General features: G+C 35.3%; 1 protein-coding gene across 1 annotated transcript in view; it reads right to left on the bottom strand.

The window, feature by feature from the left end:
* Window positions 1-12,830, bottom strand: part of col27a1a (collagen, type XXVII, alpha 1a) — a 74,454-nt gene that overhangs the window by 14,017 nt on the left and 47,607 nt on the right. The window contains exons 29-41 of the mRNA XM_051878054.1: window positions 8,512-8,565; window positions 8,373-8,417; window positions 8,213-8,257; window positions 7,904-7,957; window positions 7,283-7,336; window positions 7,001-7,054; window positions 3,547-3,600; window positions 3,396-3,449; window positions 3,200-3,307; window positions 662-715; window positions 445-552; window positions 279-332; window positions 83-136 (exon numbers count right to left, since the gene is read on the bottom strand). Of these exons, the coding sequence (XP_051734014.1) occupies window positions 83-136; window positions 279-332; window positions 445-552; window positions 662-715; window positions 3,200-3,307; window positions 3,396-3,449; window positions 3,547-3,600; window positions 7,001-7,054; window positions 7,283-7,336; window positions 7,904-7,957; window positions 8,213-8,257; window positions 8,373-8,417; window positions 8,512-8,565 (792 nt within the window). The remainder of the gene's footprint in view (window positions 1-82; window positions 137-278; window positions 333-444; window positions 553-661; window positions 716-3,199; window positions 3,308-3,395; window positions 3,450-3,546; window positions 3,601-7,000; window positions 7,055-7,282; window positions 7,337-7,903; window positions 7,958-8,212; window positions 8,258-8,372; window positions 8,418-8,511; window positions 8,566-12,830) is intronic.

Here is a 12,830-nt window from a genome sequence, read left to right as displayed (position 1 = left end):
CAACACTGATTCAGGGTGAAATAACTGTGCAGGTCACAAGTATGAACATTTTTGAACAAAATGAGTGATGAAAACATTTTACCTTTTCACCCTTTGGTCCCGGGGGTCCTATTGGACCTTGAGGTCCCTTGTGACCCTGTAGAAAAAGAAAAAGCTTTTAAGCACCATTCCACTAGCAGAATTGAGTTGATCAATATGCGTGCTGATGTGGAAATAAATAATTTGTGATATGCTAATGAGATCATGTGATGATATTTGTACTTGTTTCTTGCTCTCACCTCATATCCGGATATGCCCGGATCACCCTGCAGCCCCATGCGCCCAGGAGCGCCCTAAAACACAGGGACGGACAAGATGAGATAGTTTTCTTGTGCAGGTTAAATGCTAAGTGAGTTGGGCATAGCGCTAAACCTAAACGTAATAATAACATATGTAACTATTTACCACATGTCCGATTGTTCCTCGCGAGCCCTTTGGTCCGGTGGTTCCAATTAGTCCGATCTTTCCCATGGTTCCTGTCTCTCCCAGGTGACCGATGTTACCTTTGGCACCCTGTAGGTAGCGTGAAAGTGCAGTCAATATGGCTACTATGTTCGATAAATTAAAGATAATTAAGTAACATCAACCAAACAAAACGGTATCTTGAACTCTAATGTCTTACCTTAAACCCTGGTTTCCCTCTCTCGCCATTTTTACCAGGTTTTCCTTCAGGACCCTAAAACACACATGCAAAAAGATAAGAAAAAAAAACAAAAACAACTCCACTGTTATTTCACAAATAAAGATGACAGAAATAAATGAATATATATATGAAATAAAGTAAGTTTAAGTTGAAGTACTAAAATTACTGAAACTAAATATAAAAAAAAAACTAACAAAAATTATGAAAGCACATGAAAAATACAAAAATTAAAAAGAAAACTGAAAATATAAAAACCAAACTAATTCAAAATATTAATAAATATTAGTATATTTAGATATCTATCTATCTATCTATCTATATATGTATATTTGTGATAACTGTAATAATATCTGTAATATTTAAAAACTTGTTTTGCATCACTGATCATAATTAAGGAAGCACCGATAAGAAAATTTTGGCCGATACAGATAACCGATAATCCTTATATTTTAAAGCCGATAACCGATATATTGGCCGATAAATCTAAATTAAAATTTTATAAAATTTTTGAGAGCCTGATTACAAAAACAAAAGTCCATGTTCCAAGCATACAATTGTAATGTTCTCATTATAATTTTATGTAGCTTATATGACAGACTTGAGCTGCACATGTTGCACTTAACTGTATTTTCATTTTTGAAGTGATTTCAATCATATTTCAAGCAATTCAAAACCATCATGGCGGACAGTGCGCATCTGAAGGAAATAATCCATTATTTATCAGCTTTAATATATCAGCCAAATTTTCTTATCAGTCACAAAACATTTTATCTTACCACTAACAGTTCTCCTAAATAGCAGTAAAAGTTCTTAGCTAAGAGTTTTCTCTTAAAACCTATTCACAAAGCTGCTGAGACCAACTTTTACTAAGGAATAGAGAGAAGTCTTAAGCTAAGAGTAAGGGCGGGGTTGACCTTGTTGCTATGGATGATGTCAACACGCTTACTAACTATGCCCACAGTGATTGGCTGATAGGGGAGGAGTCTCTGTCAGCGATCATAGAAATATTGTATCATGTTGCCATATTCAAATAAAGGTTTTAAAATACAAATATTGCATATTCAAATAAAGATTTTTAATAAAAATGTTGCCATATTTAAATAAAGGTTTTAAAATGTAGGCTAAGTGTCACTAGTTAAACTAGTATATGTTCAGTTAATTGTCAGCCTCTTACATGTCTGTGTCTCGAGAGACTGCAGAATTCAAGCGACAAATGATGTTTTATAAACAAAGTTTGGAAGGAGAGCGTTCAAACGGTCTATCCAATTAGCTCGAGTAGAGGTATACACAGACGAGAGCCGACTCACCTATAGTTACCTCGACAGTTTTCTGCATCCCTCCGCCACCCCATTCCTCACTCTTGGCTGGGGATATGGGGGAGAACTCTCGGTTTGGGCTAAATTCCAAGCTTGGAGTCCTCGATCCTCTTGGACAGCACACCAAATACGCTTATTATATTTTTTTTGTAAGTGTAAACTTGTGAAAACAACTGCCACAGGTAATCGGACTTTGTTTATTTATTTATTAAAGATTTATTTTTGGCGCCTTATCGTAAATTAAAATCTACAAATCAAAATATGTATTGCATTTATGAAGAAAAAGTTCAGCACCTAAGGCTCTATCGCTATTGCCTCATGGTGTACAGTGTCTTTAGGTGGATTAGGATTGTTTGTGAGTTGGTCTTAGTGACTTACGAGTCCTCTTGACTACTCCTAACGTTTACAAATTTAGGAGCTAGTTTCGGTGCTAAAAAGCTTTGTGAAATGCTCTTAGAGCAAAAATTTAGGAGTCCTCAATTTAGGACTGACACGCCCATTATTTTTAAGAGTTTCTCCTAAATCGGCAAGTCAGGAGCTACTTTTAGTCTTAAGATGTTTTGTGAATACGGCCCCTGGTCGATAACGATAACATTAAAAATGAACATATATCGGCCGATACTGATATGGTGGCCGATATATCGTGCATCCCTAATCATAATGCAAGCACTCAACTGGTTCACTGCTGCTATGGTTCACGACCAGATTTTAAAAATATATATTATTCCTAAATATACTAATTAAAGGTTCTAAAAGGGTGGGGTGGATTCACAGCAATGCAATAGAAGAGCCATATTTGGTTCCCCACAGAACCTTTCAGTGAAAAGTTCTTAGAAGAAACATTTTATTCTTAGTGTGAAGAACATTTTATTAATCTAAAGAACCTTTTTTCACTTTAAAGAACCTTTTGTACAATGGAAGGGTTCCATCGATGTTAAAGATTCTTCATGGAACCATCAATGCTAATAAAGAACCTTTTTAAGAGTGTATTAAAACTGGTTTGCATATGTACTTTTTAAAACTGCCAAATCGTTTTGTTTTGACTGGTTTCAGGCCATTATGATGGGGGGCAGACACCAGTCGCACCTTAATTCACACTCTCGTGTTGTTTACTAACTGAGAACACTATATACAGTATGTGTTTTGAAATATACAGCAAAATATGAATGTGATATTGTGTGTGCACAACTGCATCACTCACTCTGACGCCAGTAAGCCCAGGGTCGCCCGGTGGCCCTTCTTTCCCCTTGATTCCAGGGTCACCTCTTACACCCTGCTCGCCCTCTCCGCCCATGTCACCTTTTTCACCCTGTTTAAGAAAACAAGAATAAAATTGAAAGATTCTTTCTTCAGCTTTGAATCATGTATATCTAAAACATATCTGTAATTTTATTTACCTTCACGCCATCAGGGCCGGCTGGACCAGCCTCTCCTTCTAAACCTGGTTCTCCCTGTATCAAACAAACAAAAACTCATCCTTTACAACTTGAATATTGTTTTTGCACATTTATAAACATCAAACCAATGTTTCACAGATTGAACACACACCCTTGTTCCGATAAGTCCAGCTGCCCCAGCGTTCCCCACAGGCCCGAGTGACCCCTATGCAAACAATGAAAAGACATAATAAGAACACAGGCTGTTTTATTCATTCCAGCAAGTTTACGTTCTTTTTATTTAATTACACGGGTCCGGTCAGCCAAACAGCAATTATGCCCAATGACGTGTGACTGCGCCGGGCAGCGCTGCCAAGCTCAGACTGACATTATCTAACTTTAACAATTCAAATATAGTCATACGGTTCCTCTTCAGACTGTGATTGCGACACACACGCTGCGCTACTCATTACAGCAGCTCAATGGGGCCTTGAAATTCCAAAGAAAAGCAGATTTAGCAACAGCTATTTAGCGCTGCATAACAGCACCTCAAGAAAATTATGGGAAATGGGTTAACACTACTTTCAGGCTCTTTTCAGGAATAGGATACAAAATAGGGCCAACAGCTCTTAAAAATGCAGGCTTTTTTCCCAACAAATGGTCAGTAAAAGGAGGAAATTGTTGATTAGCAATCTCCAGAAGTTAAACTGAATGTTATATGAGCTGTTATTTTCAATTTTTTTTATAGTGTTTATAAAACACTACTTTAGCAAACCTGTTACTAAAATGTAGGATATGTTTGAATGCAATTTAAAAAAAAAAAAAGGTATTTTCTATTTATCTCAATAAACATAAAAATGGATAAAAAAAATGACTACAAGGTTGCTGAACTAAGCATATATATATATATATATATATAGTGTTGTCAAATGATTAATCGTGATTAATTGCATCCAAATTAAAAGCTTGTTTACATAATATATGTGTGTACTGTGTATATTTATTATGTATATATAAATACACACATGCATGTATATATTTAACAAAAATATATTATATTTATATATAAAATATTTATATTTAAATATAATATAAATTATATAAATATATAAATATACATGCATACATGTAAATATTTCTTAAAGTCCCCCTGTGGTGAAAATTAAACTTTTTATATTGTTTATATGTCTATGTGGCATTTTTAATATGCTTTAATTCATAAGTCAACACCATTGCTATTGAGTATTTTCTCCTTAAATCTGCAGTGATCTAAAGATGGTTTGAAATCGCTGGTGTTTCTGACGTCACAAACTACCTTGTAACCAATCACGTCAATCAAGTGTGATCGTCAACTAGTGGACTCTCTGAACTGGTGTGAGTGAATAGAGGCGGGGCTAATTTGCATATTCATAGAACCACATATACTAAATGAGGCAAGCGTGTAGAGTTACATTCAAGCTATTTTAAGGCATGAAGATTTTTTTTTTCAAGGAAAAAAATGTTTAAATATGTAATTTTGGTGATTAAAGATGAGTTTTAAGGGATACAATTATTGACTACAGAGGGACTATAAATAAAAATGTATATATACATAATAGTTATATATACATAATAAATATACACAGTACACACACATAAATTATGTAAACAAACTTTTATTTTGGATGCGATAACAACCCTATCAAATATATATATATATATATATATATATATATATATATATATATATATATTTGATGGGGCTTATTACTTGAAGTTATATTTAAAATTTTAAATATTTTTCCACATACATTATTTTTATATATTATATAAATATATACACACACACAGTATCTCACAGAAGTGAGTACACCCCTCACATTTTTGTAAATATTTTATTGTATCTTTTCATGTGATAACACTGAAGAAATGACACTTTGCTACAATGTAAAGTAGTGAGTGTACAGCTTGTGTAACAGTGTAAATTTGCTGTCCCCTCAAAATAACTCAACACAGCCATTAATGTCTAAACCGCTGGCCACAAAAGTGAGTACACCCCTAAGTGAAAATGTCCAAATTGGGCCCAATTAGCCATTTTCTCTCCCCATGTGACTTGTTAGTGTTACAAGGTGTCAGGTGTGAATTGGGAGCAGGTGTGTTAAATTTGGTGTTATCACTCTCACTCTCTCATACTGGTCACTGGAAGTTCAACATGGCACCTCATGGCAAAGAACTCTCTGAGGATCTGAAAAAAAGAATTGTTGCTCTGCATAAAGATGGCGTAGGCTATAAGAAGATTGCCAAGACCCTGAAACTGAGCTGCAGCACGGTGGCCAAGACCATACAGCGGTTTAACAGGACAGGTTCCACTCAGAACAGGCCTCGCCATGGTCGACCAAAGAAGTTGAGTGCACGTGCTCAGCGTCACATCCAGAGGTTGTGTTTGGGAAATAGACGTATGAGTGCTGCCAGCATTGCTGCAGAGGTTGAAGGGGTGGGGGGTCAGCCTGTCAGTGCTCAGACTATACGCCACACACTGCATCAAATTGGTCTGCATGGCTGTCGTCCCAGAAGGAAGCCTGTTCTAAAGATGATGCACAAGAAAGCCCGCAAACAGTTTGCTGAAGACAAGCAGACTAAGGACGTGGATTACTGGAACCATGTCCTGTGGTCTGATGAGACCAAGATAAACTTATTTGGTTCAGATTATGTCAAGCGTGTGTGGAGGCAACCAGGTGAGGAGTACAAAGACAAGTGTGTCTTGCCTACAGTCAAGCATGGTGGTGGGAGTGTCATAGTCTTGGGCTGCATGAGTGTTGCCGGCACTGGGGAGCTACAGTTCATTGAAGGAACCATGAACGCCAACATGTACTGTGACAGACTGAAGCAGAGCATGATCCCCTCCCTTTGGAGACTGAGCCGCAGGGCAGTATTCCAACATGATAACGACCCCAAACACACCTCCAAGATGACCACTGCCTTGCTAAAGAATGTCTCCAGACCTAAACCCTATTGAGCATCTGTGGGGCATCCTCAAATGGAAGGTAGAGGAGTGCAAGGTCTCTAACATCCACCAGCTCTGGGATGTCGTCATGGAGGAGTGGAAGAGGACTCCAGTGGCAACCTGTGAAGCTCTGGTGAACTCCATGCCCAAGAGGGTTAAGGCAGTGCTGGAAAATAATGGTGGCCACACAAAATAGTGACACTTTGGGCCCAATTTGGACATTTTCACTTAGGGGTGTACTCACTTTTGTGTCCAGCGGTTTAGACATTATTGGCTGTGTGTTGAGTTATTTTGAGGGGACAGCAAATTTACACTGTTATACAAGCTGTACACTCACTACTTTACATTGTAGCAAAGTGTCATTTCTTCAGTGTTGTCACTTGAAAAGATATAATAAAATATTTACAAAAATGTGAGGGGTGTACTCACTTCTATGAGATACTGTATATATATATATATATATATTTACACACATGTTGTATGGGTATACTTATCATGCTATAGTTTTGTTAAGTTTATGTTTATCTAACATTTAATTTTTCTCAAAACAAAAAACAGTGGATTTATGCCTGTTAGTGCTTCTAAAGGTAATGTGACTCTAAAGTACAGTCTTTTCATGAAGTGCGCCTACAATTTATCCCACCTTTTCCCCAGGTTCTCCTGGAAGTCCGGGATCGCCAACTTTTCCGGCAGGGCCCTGAGAGAAAGAAAAAGAGATTTTTCTATTTCTCTTTCTTTTCTGCTGACAATACAGAGGGATTAATTAAATGAAACTACTTTCATTAATCAATTAAAGTATGACTGTGTGTGTAAATATGATTAATCAGAGTAATCATTTCAATCTCAGTATTAATCACAATCGAGGGTAATCAAAACAGACAGAAGCCACGGAAAACCGTGTTTGTGTACATGTGGAGTGAATTACCTTTGGCCCTGGATTTCCGGGAGGTCCAAGTGTTCCTGGGGGCCCTGGAGGTCCCTTGTCCCAAACAAACAAAGTCATTTATCAGTAATACATACATACAAACACAACACAGACACACACACACTTCAATATTGCAATCTTCCATTATCTGAAGCAAAAATTTTAAACTGTGAAGCAGATGTGTATGCGTGTGTGTGTGTGTGTGTGTGTGTGTGTGTGTGTGTGTGTGTGTACAATCCCACATCAACACCCTGGCAAAACTACTGCAAATCACATTTACATTTTACAGCTACATAATCACAAACATTTAAACTACAAATGAGGGTTGAATGCCAAGAAAGACAAATTAGGCCATGAACTTGGTCATGTGATTTAGGTTACTAAATAATACAGTTATTTATTATTATTGTTATTTATTAAGCAACTGATCAAAAGAAAGACAAAAGATTATTCTATATATTTCAGGGCTGAATGAGACAAAAATACACAGTGTTCAAAACTCATCTTCTTGAGTTGCTCAACACCCAGAGGATGTAAAGTAGATTTCCAGCTCTCGGTTTACATAAAAAGACACTGGAAAATATGTTTCTGTGTGTTGAACTGCAATAAAGCATCACTTACTGGCTCCCCTGCAATTCCTTTGTCTCCTGTAGCCCCAGATGGCCCTTGAATCCCCTGCAAAAAACAGATTATTCAAACAGAATGTATTGTTGAATTAATTAAATGATTATAATAGCAACAACCCAATAAATCAATTATTAATATAATAATAAATCATAAATAAACAATAAGTTAACATATTATTAAAATTAATTGTTTACAATGCAATATTTTACTGTTGCTTCGTTGCATATTACATTTTAGAGGAACAGTCCTAAAGACATGCAATAGATAACAATAATACAGTATAAATTTCAATAAGAAACAAACCAAAAATCCCTTTGGCCCCGCCTCCCCAGACTCCCCGATCTTCCCCTGCAGAGAGATTGGACAGACACAGTGACTGTTACCATCAATCACAGATTGGAGAGACATGGCATCAGTTACAGTAGAAACACAATTATAGATTTTTGTATTTAGGGGTTTTTACCGCGTGTCCTGGGAAGCCAATTTTTCCAGGAGGACCATCAGGACCCTGTGAGGAGACATAAATTAATGTTAGATTCAAGTGTGTACAGCATTTATCTTTTGGTCACTATAGATGACCTCTGGAGGATAGTGGCCTTTACCTTTTTGCCTTCAGTGCCGAGCTCACCTGGCATACCATCTGGACCTCTAGGACCCTAAAACAGGTGCAAAAAACATGAGCTCTGCTGAGATATTTCATACACTGATCTCCTCAGCTATGTCCAGTACACTAGCATGTATTACTTTTCAAGAATATTTTGGGAAGCAGTGTGCAGTGCTGTGACACTACAGTTATCTAACAAATGTTTGCAGTTTTCCATTTTGTGAACTTTTGGCAGTCCAATTAAATAATGAGTTAAGAGCCGATTGCAAGTTGAGTGCATTAATCATTTAATTTAAATTGTATTAAATTGACAAGAACGATTGTTCCCACAAATCACAGTGTAACGTGAATGAGACATTTTTAAAAGTATCTAAGTATCTAAAACTAACGTGTATTAAATGTAAATATATATATATATATATATATATATAGTGCTGTCAAATGATTAATCGCAATTAATCGCATCCAAAATAAAAGTTTGTTTACATAATATATGTGTGTGTACTGTTTATTATGTATATAGAAATACACACACATGCATGCATATATTTAACAAAATATATTATATAATATACATATTTTATATATATAAATATAATATATTTTGTTAAATATATATATATATATATATATATAATTTAATTATATATAATATAAATTATTATATTATATATTATTTGTATATATATATATATATATATATATTAATTATATTTATTTATAAATATATAAATATACATGTATACGTAAATATTTCTTAAATAAATGCATGCATGTGTGTGAATTTATATATTATATATATATATATAAAATAAATATACACAGTACACACACGTATACTATGTAAACAAACTTTTATTTTGGATGTGATTAACAGCACTACATGTTAAGTGAGGATTGCAAGTGAGTGCAACTGTAAGTGAGGATAGCAAAATAAAGTAAACTGTGACATATTATACCCAAAAACTCTTCATACAGTGGACTACCAGTAAAACTGATAAAAATTTGGAATCAAAAATTATTCAGACACTTTGACCTGACCATGTTTTGCTCAAGTGTTATCTGACATAATTAAGATTAATGTTTTCTGACACATGTTTTCTGTTTAACTCTGAGATCTTGTCATATTTTATTATTATTTTTTTAAACTATAGTGAATATACTGTATTAATGAATGAAATGTTCAAGGTGTCTGAATAAATTTTGGTTTGAGATATACATGTGTGTGTGTGTGTGTGTGTGTGTGTGTGTGTGTGTGTGTGTGTGTGTGTGCGTGTGTGTGTGTGTGTGTGTGTGTATTAAAATAAAGCAGAAATAAAAAAAAATAGACAAAAAATGTAAACTTACTAACTTAAACAAATATTAGAAATGATGCCTTGGTAATTAACTGAAATAAAGTAAGTTGAAACTGAAGTACTAAAATTACTAAAACTGAAATAAAAATTAATTAAAGCTAAAAAGAAATATCTAACAAACAAAAATAAAAACAAAATGACAAAGCACATACAATTATTAAAAAAAGTACAAATAAAATGAAAACTGAAAATATAAAAATAAAAGCTAATCCAAAATGTTAATAAAAACTATAGTAGCATATAAATAATACTGAATAATACACATATAAATAATACTAAATAATGCAAAAATAACACTGAAAAGTTTTTACATTTGCAACTACTACAGAAAATACTCTCTTAATCATTATATTATTTACTCGACTATTATTAAAACAGTAAATGATCATATTAAAATATTTGAGCATAATATAATTAATATTCATGAGCTAAGCCATATTGTGAAATCCTAAACATCATGTTTTAAGTAGTGTAATAGAATACGATTGCAAACACGGTTTAAATCCTGAAGTATATACTCAAACACTAGGGGGAGCTGTACTGTATGATTCACATATATGGGATATGTTGCAGCAGTATATTGGGTCGTGCATGTAGGTCAATGTTTAAGAGGCTCTTGGGGTCTATACATGATGCAGAACTATGTTGCATCTGTCTGGATACACACAGAACAAAAATGTCTCACACACACAGTTATGCTACACAATCCTAAACAAAGTGAATCCTCCTCAGTTTCACAAACAGCGGTTTGGCTCGGCTATAAAACAGTTACGAATGAGATCTGAACACAAGGACTTCATCAAGAGACCAGACACACATTAGCTCCCACTCGAAGAATGCTGTGTGTGTGTGTGTGTGTGTGTGTGTGTGTGTGTGTGTACTGATAATTACACTAACTTATGGTGTGTGTGTCCAGCCAAAAAACATCAGACTGTTGAAACAATATCATCACACAGTTTCTGCCAGCTGGCACACACTCTCTTTGTCTGTTTCTCTCTCTCACACACACAATGGAGGAGCTGAAGGAAATTTGTATAGTATGCTGGAATACCTCATATAGCTTACTACTGTTATTAATATGCTGACCAACCTGACAGACATCCATAAAACATAGAAAATAAAGTGGCTCATTATTTTCTCAACATCTATTAATGCTGCAAAAGATGTCAGCAGGACATTCTGCAGGTTCCTCGTGTTGTTATCTGGTCTTCATTTGTAGGCCTCATATACATAGAAACATGCAGTGATAACTAAGCGTTTGGGAGTGTCTTTCTATTGCAGTGATACCACAATGTACTTGTCACAGAAAAGCCCTTATTGCCAAGGAAATGAGGACAAACAGAACTTGCACATACAACAAAATAGATCAGAATCACGGCCTAGCGTTTAGTACGTTTGGATCTGGATTGCTTACCAAAGTGACACTACACAATTGCAAATGTGATCTGAGGGGTTTTAGTATGTTGCTATGCAGTTGCTGGGGTGTTCTACTTGGTTATTGACTCGAGCTCAAAGAGTCCACACTCAAGTCTATGATATTTTGCCCTCTTTATACGGGTCAGGTCTTTCCTTTTGTAAGTCTATAGGACCTTTAAAGTCTTTTTAAATAAAAGAGATAATAAGTAATTGTTTTGGCTATTTCTGCTTCTCAGTGACAGAGGCGGTGAAGGCAGGAAACAAAAATGGGGTTAAATGCATCAGTGAATCAATGAATCATCAAGACAACGAGTTGTGATTTACAGACTCAGTGAGGGGCTCTAACTAAGACCAGACAGCGGCACGGAGAAACTGAACTCTCCTAAGTTTGTTTCCATTGCATCTCTGTGCTCAGTTTTGTCTCCAGTAATTCATGTTGATTCTGTCGGTTAATGAAATACATTTACAATGTGTGTTTGTGTGGGTGTGAGCGAACACACAGTCTGTTTCTGTGATTGACACCTGACAATTAACACATATACACAAATCAACCAATCAACCGATCAACCAACCAACCAACCAACCAACCACCCAACCAAACAACCTATCTATCTATCTATCTATCTATCTATCTATCTATCTATCAGTTTAACTAACAAACTAACCAGCTAAGAATATATGTATTGGACAACTAACTAGCCTATCAGATTAACTAACAAAGAATCTATCTAACTTGGCTATCATCTAACAGAGGGCTAACTAGGCTACCAGTTTAACTAACAAATTAACTAACTGACTAAGAATCTATCTATTAGATGACTAACTAGCCAACCAGTTTAACTAACTAACCAACTAACGACTTAACTAGCCTACCAGTTTAACTAACTAACTAACTAACAACATAACTAGCCTACCAGTTTAACTAACTAACTAACCAACTAACAACTTAACTAGCCTACCAGTTTAACTAACTAAATAACTAACCAACCAACCAACCAATTAACTAACGACTTAACTAGCCTACCAGTTTAACTGACTGACTAAGAATCTATCTATATGACTAGCCTATCATTTTAACTAACTAACTAACTAACTAACTAACTAACTAACTAACCAATGACTTAACTAGCCTACCAGTTTAACTAAATAACCGACTAACAACTTAACTAGCCTACCAGTTTAACTAACAACCAACCAACCAATTAACCAACCAACGACTTACCTAGCCTACCAGTTTAACTAACTAAATAACCAACTAACAACTTAGCTAGCCTACCAGTTTAACTAACTAACTAACTGACTGACTGACTGACTGTCTGACTGACTGACTAGGAGTCTATCTACTAGATGACAAGCCTATCATTTTAACTAACTAAATAACCAACTAACAACTTAACTAGCTTACCAGTTTAACTAACTAAATAACCAACTAACAACTTAACTAGCCTACCAGTTTAACTAACTAACTAACTAACTAACTAACTAACTGACTGACTAAGAATCTATCTATTAGATGACTAGCCTATCATTTTAACTAACCAACTAA

This window comes from Ctenopharyngodon idella, chromosome 21, assembly GCF_019924925.1.
Source record: "Ctenopharyngodon idella isolate HZGC_01 chromosome 21, HZGC01, whole genome shotgun sequence".
Lineage (NCBI taxonomy): Eukaryota > Metazoa > Chordata > Actinopteri > Cypriniformes > Xenocyprididae > Ctenopharyngodon > Ctenopharyngodon idella.
This window is presented reverse-complemented; position numbering and strand designations above follow the sequence as displayed.